This window comes from Coloeus monedula (assembly GCF_965178545.1).
Source record: "Coloeus monedula genome assembly, chromosome: Z".
Taxonomy (NCBI): Eukaryota; Metazoa; Chordata; class Aves; order Passeriformes; family Corvidae; genus Coloeus; species Coloeus monedula.
The window spans coordinates 40,271,917-40,292,319 of NC_138822.1; the positions used below are offsets into that span (position 1 = coordinate 40,271,917).

The 20,403-nt window shown below is 38.5% G+C and overlaps 1 protein-coding gene across 1 annotated transcript in view; it reads left to right on the forward strand.

The window, feature by feature from the left end:
• The window catches only part of SH3GL2 (SH3 domain containing GRB2 like 2, endophilin A1), a gene marked incomplete at both ends in the record, with an annotated part of 92,975 nt that extends 82,110 nt beyond the window's left edge, over positions 1-10,865 (forward strand). The window contains 6 exons of the mRNA XM_082302241.1: positions 61-204; positions 2,065-2,198; positions 3,258-3,416; positions 4,820-4,923; positions 8,108-8,238; positions 10,666-10,865. Of these exons, the coding sequence (XP_082158367.1) occupies positions 61-204; positions 2,065-2,198; positions 3,258-3,416; positions 4,820-4,923; positions 8,108-8,238; positions 10,666-10,865 (872 nt within the window). The remainder of the gene's footprint in view (positions 1-60; positions 205-2,064; positions 2,199-3,257; positions 3,417-4,819; positions 4,924-8,107; positions 8,239-10,665) is intronic.
• Between the last annotated feature and the right edge of the window lie 9,538 nt (positions 10,866-20,403).

A 20,403-nucleotide genomic window follows, 5' to 3' on the forward strand; every position in this document is an offset into this window, starting at 1 on the left:
TTTATGCCTGTGTAGGCAAACAATTGCATGTTTGTAACATCTGTCACTTGCCTTCTTCAGCTTCCAGAGCTAAACTCAGCATGATCAACACTATGTCAAAAATTCGAGGCCAGGAAAAGGGACCAGGCTACCCTCAAGCAGAAGCCTTGCTGGCAGATGCGATGCTGAAATTTGGCCGAGAACTTGGTGAAGAATGCAACTTTGGTAACTTGTTTACTTCCTTTTCCATTACAATGTAATAAAAATGGTAGTAAAATTTCATATAGCTTTCACTATTAAAGGGCTGCCCTCTTATAGAGGAAGAACTTCTGCAAGAAGCATTAGAGTTCTGCTTCATCAGACTTTTCCTTTAAATTTGGTCTAGGACTGTGTTGAGTATCTTTTGAAGATTTGGACTAGAGAATTTTTCATCATAAATGAAAGTCAAATTGTTTCCATTTGTACCAATAACCAGATAGGCTTTAGCTCTCTATCATAAATTGTGATACTGTGACTGTGTTGGGATGAAATATATCCATGTACAGAAATTGTGTTGTTGTCTTTGCATATATAGAACAAAGCCTCTTTGCCCTCAGAATCCTTAAACTGTTATCATCTTCATTGCAAGCAAGGAATAAAAACTAAGAGATTTTTAATAGTCTTTGGCCTTTTTTTCTGACCAAATTCCACATTTTAAGGCAATGTGAACACTCCTGTCTTATCTGTTAATTGCTCCTCCCTCCAAGCCCAAATGAGTTTACAGCTGAGTTACAAATGTTAAACTGACTCTTAAAACTTTGTTCAGCAGTAGAGTTCTGGTTATAAAAAGATGACATTCACAACAGCATATTTTGTCTTTCCGGCTTGTTTGGACTTCTCCATGGCCATTTCTACATGACAACACACAGGACCCTCAAATTGGACTGTGAAACTCCTATTCTCTATTTGAACCATCATAAAACTGTTTTCTTGACATTTGGAATGGAAAAAAGTACTTTCTTACTTGTTTTATGTAATTCACTAGTTAGCTTGACAGATGTAGTTTGATTTGTGCTAAATACTACTGATTTTTTTTTAATGGGTTGCCTCTCATTTGCTAAATTTCAAACATATTTTTAAAAGGAAAATGAACTAATATAGTCTAGTTTCTGCAAGTTGCTGTATATTCTGTGATAGCTGCACTAACATGCAGCAGAACAGATACAGCAATTATTTTCACATTCTTAACTAATAGCAGCTATTATGGTTATTTGTCAGTCTTTGTCCAAATCTGGAAGGCTCTCTCATTTCACAGTGCATTGCTGTCATCCACTGCTTGGGAGACAAAGCTCTTTTGGTTTTCAGACCCTTCGTACTACTTCAAAGTGGATTTTTTTTTATCCCTAACCTATACCTCAAACCAAGAGGGTATGTTTGAGCTTTTTGCTTTTCTTCTTATGCAGCAGAAGTGAAACAGAATGGTAATTTTTGTGGCCCTCAAGTTAATCCTGGAGGAAATCTCAAAAGGCAGCTAATTAGGGTTATTGAAGTTTATGAGCTTCAAACACCTACACTTGAGTAGTCTATGTAGTAGACCTCCCAAATGTAGTAATACTATGAAGTCTATAGTCTCATCAAAAAAACCTTTCATTAAAAAAAACAATCTGTGAAATTGTTAAGAATTTTTACATTTGATACTGTCACCAGTCTCACTGATAGAAACGGGGAGACTTAGGCTTGAATTAAAACTATTTTAAATGCAATGTAGTGATGGTACCACTGAGAAAATACAGTTAAATCTCTTCCAGCATGTTTGTTTCAACAGAGTAAGGAATAAATGGACAACAAGGGATGTGGAGGAAGCTGTCTTGACACAGCATGGAACCACAAATTCAGCTGTATTACAAGGCATGAACTCTGGTGGCTGCAGTGGTGTAAAATCTATATTGCTCTTTCACGTAGTGCATCATCCTCTGCTTCTTTCCTAAACTTCAGACTTAAAATGAAATACTAACTGAAGTCTCCCTGAAGTTTCCATGAGTCAGCTTCATTCTATGGTGATTCAAAACTAGGTTAATTTGAGGTAAACTGCATCTTTTCTTTCAGGACCAGCACTTGTTGATGTGGGAGAAGCTATGAAGGAGCTTTCTGAAGTCAAGGACTCTTTAGATATGGAAGTAAAGCAAAACTTCATTGACCCACTTCAAAATCTCCATGACAAAGATCTGAGAGAAATACAGGTATTTCCATCAATGCAGTATTTTAATAATGCCAAATGTGTGGACTGTCTATATATTCAGAATTTTTATTAGTTGTATAGTTTAAAATGGGGCACTCAGGTTTGAAGAGACTTGATTTTTGTCTCTTTTGGCTTGAATTTTACATTTCAATTCTGTGTCTCTTGTTGATGGTTTAGAAAGGGAAAGATCAAAATTTGAACATTTTTGGATGGTAGAATTTTCAGTCTTATGCAGGCATGAACACAGTACTCTAAGCTTACCATTTGAAAGCTCATTTCACAAAATAGATGTACCAATGTTTACATTCCATTTTCTAGTGTATGGCAAATGCTTATTGGCCTAAGTAGCTGCTGTTCTCAGCTCAGTAAGGCTTTAATACTATTAAATATATGTGGATGAAAGATATCTTGGACTGTTTGATGTAATTTAGAAAATCAGTAGTTATAAATATCACAGTGGGTGACAAATTGATTCTTCTGGGAGAAAGTAAACGCCTCAAGTAACCATGGTCATGCCAGTAGCATTAACTTTTGGCCAGTTGGATGTGGCAGCTGCTAAACAGATAAACATGAATGTTACCTCAGTTAACAATCTAGAAAATCTTCAGTATAAGAAAATCTTAAGATAATTTAATGGTCTGGTAGAAATTATTAAAAATATTTTCTGTGTTGCTTTGTTTATGAGTGCTGTCACACAGACAAAAATGTACTAAGTTCTGCTTTTAAAAGAATTTTCTCCTGAACATCTAGGGAAAAAAACATAGTGCTCAGGTAATTCTTCATTAAAGAGCAAGAAACCTGCATATCTTTAATACAGATGGCAATTGAAGTTGTCCATTCTGCATGGCCTTTTATTAGAGTTGGTCTGTCACTTAGATCATTGCTTCTTAAATGATACATAAATCCACCTATTTCATTATTCTGTGTTTCTCTCCTCTGGGGAAGGGTTGATAGACAACAAACAGCGTATGCCTACAAGTGTGCAGGACTACCTCCTTACAATGCTGTAACAGGGAAAATCCTTTACACTGTGCTTGCATTTGTGTTTTGGTTTTTTTAGCATCACCTGAAGAAAATGGAGGGTCGACGCCTGGATTTTGATTACAAGAAGAAAAGACAGGGCAAGCTCCCTGATGAAGAACTTCGCCAAGCTCTGGAGAAATTCGATGAATCAAAAGAAATTGCTGAGTCAAGCATGTTCAACCTTCTGGAGATGGATGTGAGATAACCTTTGTTAATCTTTGACCAGAGTCTTAGAAAGATAGTGGAAGCACTTTCCTCCTTGTTGAACACAGTGAGAGGATCAGAAGCTATAGTAATGTACAGCATGTTCATGTAGGACCTATTTCTTAGGTATTTTATAGATAACTGAGCTAAAGAACATAAGTCCTCTGTAGCGTTGTTGTGCTTCCTAACTGCAAAGCTTTAATTACAAAACCAAAGTATCTTTCTTCTTAGTATCATGTAAATATAGCTAATTACTCTTACCTGTAGCTGTAGGGTTTGTGCCAAGGCTTTTGCTCAAGTGTGTGAGCTGCTGAGAGGATTGTAAATATCAGAAATTATGAACTCACAACCCCATGGTGTCTGTTGTAATCAGATGCAGTTGTGAATAGAAAACTCAAAGTTACTGTGACTGTCTCTATCTGACTCTACAGAATATGTTTTGCTATAGACTAGCTAGGATTGAGCATTTACTAGGTTTATCTAATGTTCTGTTTATAATTAATGTTGAAATTGTAAAATTTAGCAATAAAAAGCATCTCTATAACATGTCAGCTGAAGTCTGTCTTGTAGAATATGTAGTCAAAGAAAATTAAGGATTTCTGTTGATGTGAATTACTTGATTTAAGTGCACACCTTATCTAACTCCTCATTTTGTTACCAGATTGCTGTAGAGGAGCTATAACAAACCTGAATATATTTGCTTATAGAACTTAATATTTGCATAGGAATTAAATATAGCTGCACTGAAATGAAAGAAATATAACAAGTTTGTAGTTTTAGTCCTTGTAGTAACATCCATCCCCATGTGTGCAGACAGTGCTGGGCAACATTACACCATTGAGGCACTGTGCATGATGGAAACTGCTAGCACTTGTGTTGCCCACAAAGTGGGGTTTTGGGTGGTTTTTTCCCCTCATGAAGTGGAATGCTCTCTGCCTTCACTACAAATATTCTGCATCCCAGAGTACATAGTCTCTTTCCATTCTGGTCTGCTTCACAGGTCAGAATACAACGGAAGCATGACCATAGTCCCTGTGGTTCTGCGCCCTTCAAAGGCAGGGAGGGAGAAGGTGTACTATACTCTCATTACAGTCTCGTTTTTACTTTCATAGTGTTTGCTGAATGTGGTAGGTCTGTAGGCTGCTGTTCATGCAAACCAGCCATGGAGAGATGATCAGCGGAGAAGAGTTGCAGTTACCATTCCAGATCAGGTCATAACCAGACGTGGTAATGAATAAAGACTGATATGTAAATATTTACTGCTAACTACAAAGATGACTCAAGTTTTTAGAGAGATAAGTAAAACTGCCTTTGCAGTGGACCATGGTCCTTATTCTCTATTGCCTGAGATGTTAGTATTCACCTAAGATCCAATGTTTTAATGTCAATCCTCAGATTGAACAAGTGAGCCAGCTTTCTGCTCTTGTGCAAGCCCAGCTGGAGTACCACAAGCAGGCCACACAGATCCTACAGCGAGTTACTTCTAAGCTGGAAGATAGGTAATGCACTTTTTGTAAGTTTCTTGAACAGTTTGTCAGTTCAACAGAGGTAGAAAACCTATGAGTAGAATGCAACTCTGTTATCTTTCTCAACTTGGTACTTTTATGTTTATGAAAACAAGGGCCATTTCATTAGACGATTGCAACCTGAGGTTTAAATGTTTTGGAGATGCATCTGCTTCTGAGTATGAGCTCAGGAAAGCACATCAGCTCAGTAAAGCTGTTAAATGTGAGTTAACTGAAAGTAAGTGTTTATAAATACTGAATTCAGTGAGACCCGCAGCTTCGGATTCCTTACTGTTTGTGCATGTATTCAAAGTGTGCTTATTCTGAAAGAAGACGTTAAAATTTGATTTTGAAAAAGAGTATCTTGTTGCATTCTTGTCTACCTGAAGATCTTCCTGAGCTAGGTAGTGACACCCTCATTATCTACCACTTTATTTAATACTCCTCCTATTATCAGATCAAACTTGATACAAGACTTAACTTAGTTTACCTCTTCCATCCCCTTTTGTGTAACTGCATATGCTATCAGAATTCCTGCAATATCTTTTCTAAGAGAGTTTAATAATTTTTATTTTAGAATATTTGTTTCCATCAAAACAGATTGATCAGCTTCTCACACATACATCCTTCTTCACGAAAATTTAGCATACAGGAAAGGTTTCTCTACCAATATGGTTCAGGAAGACTCTTAGTAAAAGCTGGATATAATTCCCAAGAGGGGATAATGTTCATGTACTGTGCAAAGGCAGCTGTTTTCTGATGTCATTAGTATAGATCAACTTGCTAATACTGCTGGGTCTGTTAGTGTTGCTTTTCTCAGAGCGTGTATCCTGAAAACCTCATTCAGTTCTAAGTCTTAAAATCTTTGTGACTAGCAGCAGCACTTGTTTTGGTAGATGGGCTTCCAGCTGACTGCTCCTGGATACAGTTTGCAGTACTGTCTAACAGCTAACAAAACAATTTTTAGCACTTGCAAAACAATACTGCAATTCACTTTCTTTACAGAAACATTAAAAATTCCTCAGGAACAGGTGGTTTATCCTGTAGTCCATAAATTATGCCATTAAGTAACATAACACTCTCTGCAATAGATTTCTCTTCTTGTATCAATTCAGATGATCCTTTGCCCTTTTAAAATTTCTGCTAACTGGTCACTATTTTTGCTTTAAGTTTCAGCTGTGAATGGTTTTAGCTTTTCAAGGCTCCTTCATCAGAATGCTGTGGTAATTCAATTGAAGTAAATCTTTTGCATGCCTAACTGTAAAGAGGCTGCTGGCTAAATCATCCTTTATCCACACCACTGGACACAAATTGAGCACTGTGATATGTTCATGCCAGAGATGAGTCAGGAATGTAGAGCTGTTACTATCCGAGCTACTAGTCTTTCCCTGCTGGTGATAGGCAGGTAGCAAGTAATGCATAATCCCTGGGGCTTGGGGGTTGTTTTTTTTTACTATATAGACCAGAAAATAAATGATACTTTACTTTTAAGCTGAGCAAATTTGTTACTGTTCACTGTCAGTGATGTCTACTGCTCATTTTCTAGGTACCTTTTTTAAAAGAGTGAATGGAACCTGTTCATGCTGATTTCTGGCACAGACAATGTCTTATAATTACTAACACTGTCCTGTGTAAAATATTCACAAAAGAATTTTTAAAAAGTATGAGTTAGACTGCAAAAACTATGAAAAACTTAAAAATGCACTTGTCTTCTATTTTTTCTGGGCTGTTTAGATTAGACTTCAAGACTTTCTTCAGGAAGTACAAGCTCAAGAATTTCATTCTTTTTCTGCACATTAATGAAAGGCATAAACTTCCTTAAAATACCATGATTCCAGGAACTGGGAAACATTAGGAGGTTGGCGAATGTCAGAAAACTTTTAGTAAAATTAATAAAAATTGGAAGGTCAGCAAAGACTATTTTAAACTCCCTTTTTCACCAAGTGAAATGAGGATGCAGTTTTCCCAACACAGTATCATGACAGAGCAGCTGGGAAGCAGGAATGGTTTCCTTGGAGATATTTCTTTTCTTAAGAAACATGGCTCATGATGAGCTTTTGGGTAATTTTTAGCAAATCACTATAACTGTCACCTTGTAGTTCATAATCTGAAAAAAATGGTATTTCTTTCGGGAAAGCATTAAGAGAACTAGTTAAAGTATTTCTTAAAAATTTTACTGTCTTGAAAAAGTAACTTTTGTTAATGAGTGAAACACAGCAAAGGCTTTTTATTTATTTTGACAACTTCTATTACTTAAGTTTTTAATTGACTTACCAGGTTTGGTTTTTTTAATGTGGAAGAAAAGCACTCTCTGGGGACTGACTTATAATAGTATTTTGGATGGTGAGGAAAACCTTGTTATCAGGATCAAAAGTCATTAAGTTAGACGCAGATCTTTTCAACAGATAAATCAAAATGTGCAACCAACAGCAAGTCTAGGGCAGATATAGAAAAGGTTAGAGAAACCAACTTGTCTTTTAAACTCTTATGAAATGTTCTTTCATATGTGGAATTAGAAATACGTGTGGTAGTTGTTCTGCATAAGCTGCTCTGATTCTGTTCATCCCTTCCTTGGATTTTACCCTGGAATCTGTAAATGTACCCTTCTCTAGAAATTCTAGATTTCTCAATTAGAAGAATAAGTTGAAATGACTGATAAATAAGTGCTTATTTTGAGAGTCAGGAAGACTGGACTTGTGTCCCTTTGTGAAACAAGTATTCCAAATAGCAAATTAACCAATTCTGCAAATGAAGTCAGTACATTCCCACAGAGTCTTCTTACAACATGAGTTGGCATCAATCAACTGAATAGTTAGAGGCAAAATTCATGCTAAAAATTGGGACAGAGATGTTTGTAAACCCCTTTTCTAAGCATTGATAGTCACGTAACAAGTTTTCCTTTATTATGAGCTCTTTGTTTTTGTTAGGCAAAAGGAAGATAGACAAAGTGCTCAGTTTCTAAAAGGAATGAAAAATTAACAACTTCATGGCACATTCACATCAGCTGGTTTTCGTAATTTAAACTACTGTTGTAAACAGAAAAACTACGCCAAATGACAGAACTCGTTTACTATGGATATTGGTGGATGAGAACTTCAGCCTAGAAATAAAGGTAGTCGGTCCATCTCATCTGCTAACAAGATACTAACTCTTGACATTTAACTTCATGTTTTGGCAGAATAAAAGAGGCATCATCTCAGCCCAGGCGAGAATACCAGCCCAAACCCCGTATGAGCCTGGATTTCTCGACTGGTGACAATACACAGCACAATGGAGGAATATCCCATGCCACCACACCCAAACCATCAGGTAATGTCAGTAGCAATGTGAGCAGGAAAACCAACTCTGTCTGACATTTTGTGTCAATGCAGAAGTTGCATGCTTTCTTCTGGTGATTTGTTCTTCCATGAGGGAAAATGAGAATGGGGGTAGGAGAGAGATGTCTGAACTGTTGTTTCTTTGTAAAGTGTTCATATCCTCAGGCAGGAGAACAGAGAGGGATCCTCCATTGCTTTAAATGGGTCTTTTGGTCAAAAATTTCCTTTATCCTAGAAGCTTACCTTGAAATACAGATCTTTACAAAATAGGCATTTAGAAAACCAAAATAACAATTGAAAGTTTTCCATCAAAATGCAGAAACCTGAGGCCTGCCAGACCACCATAACCATATCCTGCTGTTTCAAACCAGGAACTAGAACACAAAGAGCCTGAAAGTAAAAATAACTGAAAAGAAAAACTAAACAATATGAACTATTTTCTTTGTCGAAGTAGGAGCAGCACAAGCAAGATTAAGCCTTAGTATGACTGTGTGCAATTACTGTCTTAAAGAAGTGTTTATTTAATATCAGCACATCCCACGGAAGGCTTATTATTTGTTTCTTACACAATAATGATCTGTTATCCCATGTTATGGTGAGGGCTAGCCTCTGTCTAGATCCCCATCTTAGTTATTCCTTAGTTTACCTCAGTGACAATTGCTATCACATTCCACCTTGCAAGGCTGGATTTTTTTTCACTAGATCTTTAGTCAGGATTTCCTTTCTTTCCCTCACATCCTGATGTGAATGTTTGATTTTCTCCCACATTTAGACAGAAACAGTATCTCCATTTGGCACTGGAAACTGGAAATAAACAATCTTGTGAACTCCTAGCAATCTCCTCACTATGCTAGCAAGGAGAAGGATTTAACAGAGATTCCTTGTGCATGAATGTGGCTTGAGTCTTGCATGCTGGAGCTCTCTTCACTCCTTTTTTGTAGCGTCATGAACACTTGTCTGTGCTAAGGCAGTGCAGACTGATGTTCATGTATCTCTCCAGCATTTATATTTCCCTCTTCAGGGAGCAGTGTTTAGCATTTTCTTCAATAGGGGTTCATTTTTTTGAAGTGTTTATTGGTTTCAGAGGAATGCCTTCTTTGAAAATTCTTGAATGTATGTTTGGGGTGATTAATTCCAAGAGTTTATTTGCTAATTCTTCTAAATTTCAGCTGGTAGAAATGAGGATAGCAAACACGCTGTAAGGCTTGTTGATGTCAGCACAGTTGTCCTCACGACAAAGAAACCAAAATACACTGTGAGAGATATGTAAAGAAAAGAAATAAGGTTTCACTATAGAATGTAATAAATTAAATCTAGTATTTGAAAAACTTGCTCTATTGAGGTCTATAGAAATGGAAAAATTTCGTCCTAAAATAACTCAAGCATGGGCCTTCTATCCAGAGTGTGTGTTCAAAATGAATATGCAAAATGTTTGAATCTGAAACTTACTCATCTTAAAGTCTGTATACATGAAGAAGTAGAATATGTATTCTTAGCACTATCATTATGGTGAAGTGGCATGTGTTGGTTCATTCAGACCACTGAAGTGCGTAACTTTCACTATGGAAATTCAGGTAGAGATATGATTTCTTATAACTTAGTGCTGCTCAAATCCTAAACATTTTGACCAGTAACAATTATGGATTTGGTAGGCTTGAAGTTATAGAGACTTCAGGGAGAGGGCAGAGGGAGGATGTTTGTTAATTTCATATAATGTATGAAAACACTGTCAAACTAATGACTTATAATAATATCAACTAGCCATCCTAAAGAGTTTATGGTCAGATATTTGTGAACTAGCATATTAGAGAGCTCTCCATTTCAAACTTTTTCTGAATCTATCCTGACAGCCCTGCACTAAAGCGTTTTGTGGGAATAGGGAATAAAAGTCTTTGGAAACGTGATACTAAAATTCGGAGGATTAGGAGCATATACAGTGGTATAGCTGTACCACTGAAATTTCCAAATAAAGGGTAAACACACAGTTACATCTTCACTGTTGTTTTAAGCTACCTCTTACACTACTTACCTGAAGTAAATAGACAAAGCATCTCTTTGCCAGTAAAGCTGGAAATACATTAGGGCTTTTGCTTAATTTTTTGTGTTTTATAAACTGATAAAAATTAGATTCCAATTTGATCGTAGTTGTGCTTTCAGGTGTGGGCTTCACTAAAGCTTGGTTCTTTTGGGATTCTCAGACTTTTACCAGCAGGCACTTAAAGTAACTGAAGACTGTCAGAAGCTAATGATTGTCTTCTAATGAAGCTTGGCAGTCTAAATATAGATATTATTGAAGAACTGTCATCAGAATATGAGTAATACCAGAAACAGCAAAATCTTTCATAGGTACAGCGGTAAAATGGGTACTCTTAAGTGTTGAGATTTTTAAGCATGTTGTTTCTGTGTCTCTTCTTCCCAGGTGTTCACATGGATCAGCCATGCTGCCGAGCTCTGTATGACTTTGAACCAGAGAATGAAGGGGAGCTGGGATTTAAAGAGGGTGATATTATTACCCTCACTAACCAGATTGATGAAAACTGGTATGAGGGAATGCTTCATGGCCAGTCAGGTTTCTTCCCCATCAATTATGTTGATATTCTGGTTCCATTACCCAATTAGGAATGCTGATCCACCACCTCTGACACAGATAGTTGTGTCAGTACCACTGCTTTCAAAATGCTGCTTCTTACACCTTACAAGTGCAAACTGCAGTGGTTAGAGTTATCAATTCCTAATGAGCATCTTCAGTTTACGTGTTGTCATACTATGTGGTGGTGATGCGTTGTATCTTCTGAGCCAGCATAGCGTGGATTAGTTTATTGACTGTGCTGGCCTGGTAGTAACCAGAGCCATTAGTGAGATGAAATGGGGAAGATGATGGCAAGCAAAGCAGATAGCTCATAGTGAAGTAGCAGGAAGTGCAGGTGGTGTTGGGAAGATAATGCCTATCACCACCGTAGTACCTTTTCAGTCTTAGTTCTCTATAAGAAGAGGGAAAATTTCTTGCCATTCCATCTTTCCCTTCCTAATGATACAGTTCACACAGGTCTAACATTGACTAACCAGAATTGTATCTTCCAACCAAACTGGCTGGCTGTTCTCACAGAGAGAGCATAAGTGTAGATCCTCTGGTTTCTCAGAAAGTGAACCACTGTACTGTGTGTCCTGCTGCTCTCTGCTAAGTTTTATATTCTTAATTATTGTTAAAAGGCCTATTTCCCTCCAGAGGTAAACTGTAAGCTGTCAAATGGGGATTCCTGTAGTAGAAATGTTGGACCACAAACCACCTGAATTTGCCCTTCAGGAACTTTTAGCATGCTCACCAAAATGCCAGTAAATGGGCAAGATGGGGAATAAAACTGGCATTTATTTAATGTTTCTTGTCAAGTCTTGGCACAAAACCTTGCTGCTTAAGCACCAGATATCCTTTGTAAACTCATTCACTGAGGAATACAGTAACCAACCAAACACAACCCTCATTTCATTTGTTTCTGTCTATCATGTGTTCTTTGAACATCATTTGTGCATACCCTCTCCTCAATGAGGACAAAATAAAACATCATTTTTCTGTTGAGCAATGAAAGACATGTGGCTGTATATGCAAAAACATTTCCCATCTGTTTAGTTGGTTCTCCTGTGTTCCTCCTTCCTGCACTTGGTGTGTACAGTGCTGTGCCTAGCTTCTTGGCATTCTTTTGGTAACTGTTGCAGAAGTTCTGTTAGTTTAGTTATCCAGAGTTCTATTTATCTAAATTGTACAGACTCTATCAGAGGTTTAATGTGCTGCTTCGAATGTGCCACTTCAATACTGGATGATGTGAAATGAAGACAATTCCCTACTGCTTAACATATAAAATATATCATGGAAAGTATTGTTATTTCAAATAAATGCTGAGAGAATAACTAGAATAATGTTGTGGATTATTTCTTTGTTGCTTTAAAATCTGTTTTGATAACTTCAGCTAATAGGAATTTTATTTTAGAAAGCATTTTCCTCATTTCCTGCAAATGTGAAAAATCTTCTTTTTTTGTCATTATAATTTTACCTCAGTCAAATAAATCTCATGCATATAATGGCCCTCATAAGTGGGATGAACTTAAGACTGACCACATTAAATTAATGTCTCAATGACTAGAATGCAGTCTTGCAGATACAGGTTATTTCATATCAAAGAATGCTGGTGTTCACAAACTCCCTAATGAAGCTTAAAGACTTGGTAACTTCATGGTTCTAAATAAAAACAGGGCTATTGTCACAAGCAAAACAGACTTGACTTAAAGAAAACTGATTTAAGCCAATTCAAGTATTTTTGTTCAGTGAGAACAAAAAGACTATCACCTTTCTTGTCCCAGTTCCCAAGTTCAAATTCACTCCTGACTCCTCCCCACCAGCAGCTCACTGGCATGGGTATTTGTAGGTGTACAGTATGCCTATAAAACCTCCTCTCTGCTGCTCTTCCCTCCTCATTTTTCCCCCCTTTTTCAGTGGTAAGTCCAGCACGGGACTTATTGTGAATATCTCCTGGTATGTCATGGACAGTCTCCACCTCATGGTTCTTCAACCTCAGTGTTCCTTCTGCTAAGAGTGATTCTCACTCTTATTTTTCTCCTCTTCTGCTCTCTGCCCTATGTTCATGTCCCAGTGCATGTTGACAGAGACTGACAGAGTAGAAGAAGAGTCTTTCAGAGATGGTGCCTCATTCAAGGCTCAGTTCAATGTCAAGCTGAATGGGAGTCTGAGCAACCTGGTGTAGTTGAAGACGCTCACGGCAGGGGTCTTGGACTAGGTGACCTTTTACAGTCCCTTCTAACCCAAACTGTAAAAAAAGTATAGATACAGGTAAAATTCCTGTAACTTTTTATTACAATTCGTCCTAAATCCAATGACTGGCCTCTAAGGAAGTTTCTGTCAGCGATTGGGAGAAATCTGTTTCAAATTCAATGGACTTGAAACTTTATACAGATGCATTAATGGTGCCATACTACAGTTACTATTAGTCAGTATTACTATAAACAGTTACAGAACAATTAACTACATTAATTATCAAGACCTGGAAGTCACAAGTAGTGCACTGGCACATCTCTGTTTTGTCAGATTATTATTCTGTAACATTTGTGGAGAGCATACAACCACAGGGCAACAACCTCAGAGATAAATTTACCTGATTTAGAGCAAAAGGATCGTTGGCATGCCGTGCTGTCCCACCCTGCTGAGGGGCCCTAGTTTTTAAGGTTTAGGGAAGTGTGGTGTCTTTCAACAAATGGGACCAGAAAGATTGCACAGAATAGTCATCATGATGACATGGGCCTGGTCTTGACATGTTGCACAATTATTGGCACTTCCTTATTGCTCTGTTCTGTGTCTCCTGCAGGTAATACCCAAAGAATGCTTTGTTCCTGAGGTGGTAAGATCAAAATCTGACTTGGCCAAGAGAGGGATTACCAGGGCTGACAAAAGTTTGCATCTAAACCTTCAGTACTAGGATAAAGAGGGTGATCCAAAACAAAGCAGGAGGGTGTTTGCTTTTGCACATCAGGTAGTTCAAAACTTTGCCTATGGAGCTCTGTGACTCTTTCATTCTAGAATCACATGAGATATGATGTTGATGGATATAATCTTTTTTCACTGGGAGACTTACAACTTCTGTCATCCTGCTTCCTAAGGTGTATGTTTTCAGAAATATTTTAAAAATATGACATGGGTTCCTAATTACCAAACTTGGCTGCAGAACTGCTCCTCACAGAGGAAATTAGGAAGTCTGCCAGCACTGAGCTATCAACTGCCAAATACAGCTAAATGCTTTATGTTTGATGTTGGTTTCTTTTTTCTGTTGAACTGTAAGGTTTCTTGAAGCTTTTACCTTCTTAGCCTTCTTTATTTATTTCAGAGTGAATCTTTCTGAAAAATATAACAAAGTACTCCAACAGTTCCCTGAACAGTTCTCCATCTAAATAAAGAAGTGATTGAAAATGTGGGGTTTTTCTTCTTTTAAAATATCTTCTTCCTTCCAGAAAGAAAGATGGCAGTGACATCTGGAATTTTGTGTTTGAATCTGGCTTACAGACAATTCTCCCTTTGAAGATAGTCATACTGCTTTTCCCACACGAACTACCTTGACAAGACTTGAAATCTGCTATGAGGACTTCTTTTCTGGTTTCACACTTCCAGGTCTCGCATATCTTTATGGCCACTCCTATGCTGAGTAATAGTTCCACTTCAGAATGTATCCTAAGCTTCTCTTATCTCATGAAGGCAGGTGTAGGTCAGTGGAAATGGGTCTTCTTCCCAGCACAGGAGTAGGCTGACTTTGCGATAGGCAAAGGAGGTCATGTATTTGGGCATATACACTTGTTTAAAAGTGAATACATTCTACACACATGTTTAATTTTTTGTAAAGCACAGTAGGTCATCCTAGACTTAAGCTCAGAATGTCTAGAATGTTCTGTAATTATTATTTTATTATTTTGAAACTTTTAGCACTCCGGTAGTTCAAGCACAGGTTGAAATTTCCAGAAGACTTTGCTGTCTTTCCTTGCCATTTGGTCTAATGTGTTGTCGAAGATGGGAACAGCTTTGTCATACATATTCTTGCTGTGCACTGTAATGTACAGATAATTTCTAAGCTGTTTAATAGTATTTCCTTGGAGATGCAGCACAGTGGAGCAGTCAAAGAAACAGCAACTTCTGCCATGCCTTCCTAGAGCTGCTGGCTCTTGAAGGATCTGGCAGCTCTGGGACACACACAAAGAACATCTCCCTTTCAGGTGCCACTAGGGCAAACAGTGGACAAGCTGAATTCCTTGTAGGGAGAGCCCTCTCCTGGCCCACAGCTCATTTGGTGGGGTACTGGCAGCCAGCCTCATGCTTCTTATACTCCCTTGCGCAGTGCTTAGGGCTTGTGTCCTTCACTTTCCCTGCACCTTTTGTGAAACATGGAATTGAAAAGAAGCACTAACAATGCAGGGAAAGATAAAGGGGCTCAAGCTCCTCTGTCTCTTCTCATCTTTGAGCTGAGAGGTTCCAGGAGAGGCTGGGCCGCTCTCTGACAAGATCTGCTTTCCCAGCACCTGCAGATACATACTGGTGCTTCTTTGGGTCACTGTCTGAAAATTGAGGGTTCAGCAATTTATCCAACCACCATAAACAGTGCTTATTTCCTGTCCCTCAGCAGTCACTGACTTGTGGCATGTCCTGTGCTCAGAGCCTCCACATGGGCAGCAAGATCCTTCAGTAGGCACTAGCGGTAATGCACATCACCAAGACAGCTGTTTTAGTAGCATTTCTAATGATCCCCATAGTCACTCTGTTTCTTCCCACACCAGAGGTTTCCAAGGTCATGCAAGAGGTTTGCTAAGGACATGAGGACTGATGCAGAGAGAGAGAGAGAGCCTGGCTTCAAATAAGGACCCTCTGCCAAGGTGTTGTGGGGCTGCATATCCCCGGATGATGGGCATAGTGCCCTGGACTTGGCACCCCACAGCTATTTCCCATTTCATCTCTCTACTGTGGTGAGCACCAATGCCACCCTCCATGGGCTGCAAGAGCGACCTCCTATAGCCCCCTGTTAGCTGTGCTGTGCTTCCACACCACAAAGACCATCTGCTTTGGTATTTCACTTTGTTGAATTTCATGAAGCCCATTTCTCCAGCCTGTCCAGGTCCCACCAGATGCCAAAACAACCCTCTGTATCAGCCACTCCTCCCTGTTTTGTATCTGCAAAGCTATAGGGGGTGCCTAATCTTCCAAACTATTAATAATGAAATCACAGTGCCATAGAATGGTTTGGTTTTGAAGGACCCTTCAGAGATTTTCTAGTTCCAAGCCCCCACCCTGCCATGGGCTTGGACATCTTCCACTAGATCAAGTTGCTGAGAGCCCTGTCCAACCTGAGTTTGGACATTTTCAATGATAAGGAAACTACTCTGGGCAATCTGCTCCAGTGTCTCACTATCCTCCTTGTAAAACAATTACTTTCTGATGTCCAGTTTGAATTTTCCTTTCAGTTTAAACCACTTCCCCCTTGTCACTACAGGCCCTTTTAAAAGGTCTCTCTCCATCGTTTCTGTAAGTCTCTTATATACTGAAAGACTGCAATAAGATCTCCCCAGAGCCCTTTCTTCTCCAAGCCAAACAACACAAACCCCATCAGCCTTTCCTCGTAGATGTGCTCCAGTCCTCTTGCCATGTTCATGACCCTCTTCCAGCCCTACTTTAATTAAGATAAACAAGCTGAACAAGATTGGACCCACTATTGACCACTGGTGCACACCATTCATGTCAGGTCATTGTGCCACCGAGCACAGCTGTCTGGGCCCAGCCATTCAGCCAGTGTTCCATCTACCTCACTCTCCCCTGGTCTAACATAGTTTGTCAGCTTGACAATTATGATATAAAACCTCAGAGAATGTTATACCATAGGACTCTAATAAATTGTATCTATTTCTGTAGCATTTGCCTATATCCTATAGGTACCATAATATCCTAAAACACTTTGATGCTTAAATGATGGCAAGATTCTTAAATATTGAACACCATAAATCTGTCATCTATTTTCATGTTAGTTGGTGAAACAAATTTTCATAGAACCAAGGAAAAATTTAGATTTGTAGGGTCTGATTCAACCTCCTTCTCAGAGAAGGTATGATTAGACAATGATGCTCAGGGCCATGTCTGGTTAAGTCTTGAACATATACAAGCTGGAGGTGCAGATTTCCCTTTTTTTTTTTTTTTTTTTTTTTTTTTTTTTTTTAAGAGAGGTAGAACATCCTTAGTTTCTGCTGGAAATAGTAAAATCACAGCAGTGTAAAAGTCAGCTGGCATATGCTATGCATTATGACCCTGTGTGGCTGGAACAGCTATAATGGCTGACTGTATGAAGAATTTGAGGGGTACTGAGGCATCTAATGGTGGATGTGACAATACACAACTTGCATAATTGCACTGATTTGATTGCATAACAAGAATTCCACAAATACCTTGGCAAATTTTCAAACATCTAACATGCATTTGAAGTGCCTACATTTAAAGTTTGGTTTCTTGAAGCGCCCATTGAGTTTTCATTTAGTCCAACTGACATCACAGATTTTGTTTGTAAAGTTCCTCAAGTATTTGTATTTATTACTCAGAAGCAGTGAAAGCCTGGCAAAACTCATCTGTGACCCTTTCCAACTGACAAGCTAGATAATCCTCTGCCAGTACTGCAAGTAGAACTCAGTGCAGTATGCAATTAAATTTTCTTGATTTATGTTGAGATCTGTTGTTTGATTTGATTGTCAACACATCTAAAATGCTGATCAAAAATTGTAGCACTTAATCTAGCTGGGCAGTCCCAGTCAAACATTTCATATCTCCATCTGCCTGGATCTTCTACAGATCACAAGAATAGGAAGAAACCCAGAAGATCCTGGGTAGGAATTTAGGAGGTATCACATGTCTGAAGCTTCAGCCCATATATGGGGTTGCAGGATGAACAAGGGCTTCTTAGCTTTAGAAGAGGAAGAAAGGAAGTTCAAACTGCTAGGAGGAAGTTTCACCAGAACCATCCTCTCTTATTGCTGAATTTTCAGGTGATACTGGAAAATTAATTTATTTCCTGAATCATAAGGGAACAGCAGAGCAAGAAAAAGAGGGAGGAATTTTATTTCTTTTCTGTTCTTCTAGAGATAGGATGTGTATTTCTGAAATTTCTCTGATTTTAGCCTGTAAGTGAAATATAATCAGAGGTGCTTCTAGAAAAAAACTGCACAAAAAGAAAAACAGTCATAAATGGAAAACCTTGCAAGCATAATTTACTTCTTCAACATGAGATGAAAGGTGGCAGCTCACAATCTTCTTGCAGTAGGCCGTAATGGCTTGTAAGCAGCTCCAGTTACTGTAATGCAAACTTGAACCACAAGGAAAAGATACAGTATGATGACAGACATCAGCACACATCAGTGGTGATGTCTAAAGGAAGCCGCAGATGCATCACCTTCATCAATTCTACAGTGATTTTCTCATCAAATGGTGTACCCAGTTCCTCTGTGATGAGTGGGGTACAGGGAAGAGTAGTGCTAAGGCAGCACATCAGTTTCTGCAACTCCTGTAAGCAGGTGCTTTAGTGTTGTCTTCCAGGAGCAGAACGAACTACAGATATAAATTAAATAGAAGGCAGCTGGAATGTTTATGCCATCATTTTAACACTTCTGATCAGGAGGATAAAAAGCCCGGTACACCACAATGTCCAATACAAAAGAGCAGAACTGCTATCTCGGCTATGTGTAAAGCTGAGATAGCTGTTAAAAATGAGTAAGCTTCCAGAGGTATAGGACATCATAGATCATTTCACCACAACCTCAGCATTCCTTCTCCCAGAAACTGCTCCTTGCTTTCACTTTGGAGCACCCCAAAGTTACTATTTGCTTTGGCCTGGAAGTCTAGCAGTGTCTGTCTCATGGGGTTCCTAAAGTCACAAAGTCACATCACACCTGATCTGTTTTAGGTTCTAGGAAGGAACTCAGAATAGATTTGATTTCACATGCTGACAGAGAATTGTTGCCAGAAACTGGGTGATGCATTTAGTTTTAATTCTCCAACTATACATTAATTCTCCAACTATACATTGGGGTGATGATAATTCCATATTTGACAGAGCTGTTGAGGATGCATATTAATGTGCATAAAGCTCTCTGAGTTTACACTGTGGACTTGAGAAAAAAATCTATTGTTTTCTTTGTACAGCTATGGTATTAATCCAGCCAAAACAAAATTTCTGCTGTTATTCAAGGCAAGCTTTTTACTTTCAACAGTTTAAGAATATTTACTAAGCATTAATACTCTAAACTTCAGCTTAGAGTCTGAAAACAGAATTAAGCTGAAGATATCTTCCACTCAATACTGGGATGGTGTTTGGCAACAAGAGTAATTAATGCACTGCAATTTCATAGCTATCTGGAGGTCAAAACTTTAGCACTTCACTAGGACCGTGCAGATGCACGGTGATGTGCTCTCCGCACCTTCATGTCAGAGGGCCTGTCAAGTAATACTGCAACAAGCATCAGTGCTTCTATTTCTATTCTGATTTTCAGCTGGAAAAAGTAATAAATAATCCCCAGTTTACACATTTTTAATTTCTTTATGCCTAAAGGAGCTTCATGGAATTCCAAAATTCCCTGTAACCCAAGGAAATCTCTTGCTTCCAGCTTCTCTGCAATATGGAGCAGTATCAAAAAACAAGTCTGCTTATCTGGCTTTATGCACACTTTGAGAGACACTAATACTAATATTAACACTAATATTAATACTAGGACTAATACTAAAACCCTGGTAGAAACTGGAAGCACAGACACGTGTTAATAAATCTTCCTCCCCACATCAGACACTGCATGCTGACAGTCAGCAATCAGATGCTGCCACTTCTGAGCAATTGTTTCCATTTTGCACAACATGCTTTTCACTTGATATCTGTTTTACTTGATGTTTCTCTCCATCTTGATAGCGTGCAACTGTCAATCTTTTTCTAAGCTTAACAGATATCAGTAGCCCATTTTTGTCACAGCTACTGTGGGGAACTAGAACAGGGAAAGACTGTGCAGAAGCAGTAATTTCACAATCCCTGCTGAACTTGTAGGCTCTCATGAGATGTAGAAAATGTAATAGAACATGCTTTGTTCCCGTTTTCATACCCTGGAAAGCATTTTGTCAATTGATGATGCACAGCCTTGCAGCCTCGTTGATGCATTACGACCGTGGTTCATTCTGACATGCACTCAGCAGCCACTGGAGAAGCCAGTCTGTTTCTTCAAGCTGCATACAGCCTGTGGTACCACCACCTTTTTAAGACGCGGGAGAGATGTACATCTGTTTTAAACGAGTGCAAGATGTTTCAAATTAAATGCAGCTGTCGATCTTTTAGATTTTGGACCATGGTGCGCTACAAATACCTCATTTTTGTTAGTGTTTGGTGCTACTACTGTGAGCCAGTAGAGGGCACCCTGATATTTCATTTTAGTGTTACTAACTTTCAAATAGATACGTTGTCATTCTGAAATTTAAATAATTTTAAAATTATTCAAAGAATACAAAGAATATTCAATGACGTAGAGACTCCTATAGATAATGGCTATTGTACAAAGACAATTTTGAAAGTCTTCTTGTCCAATAACATCAAAACCTGAC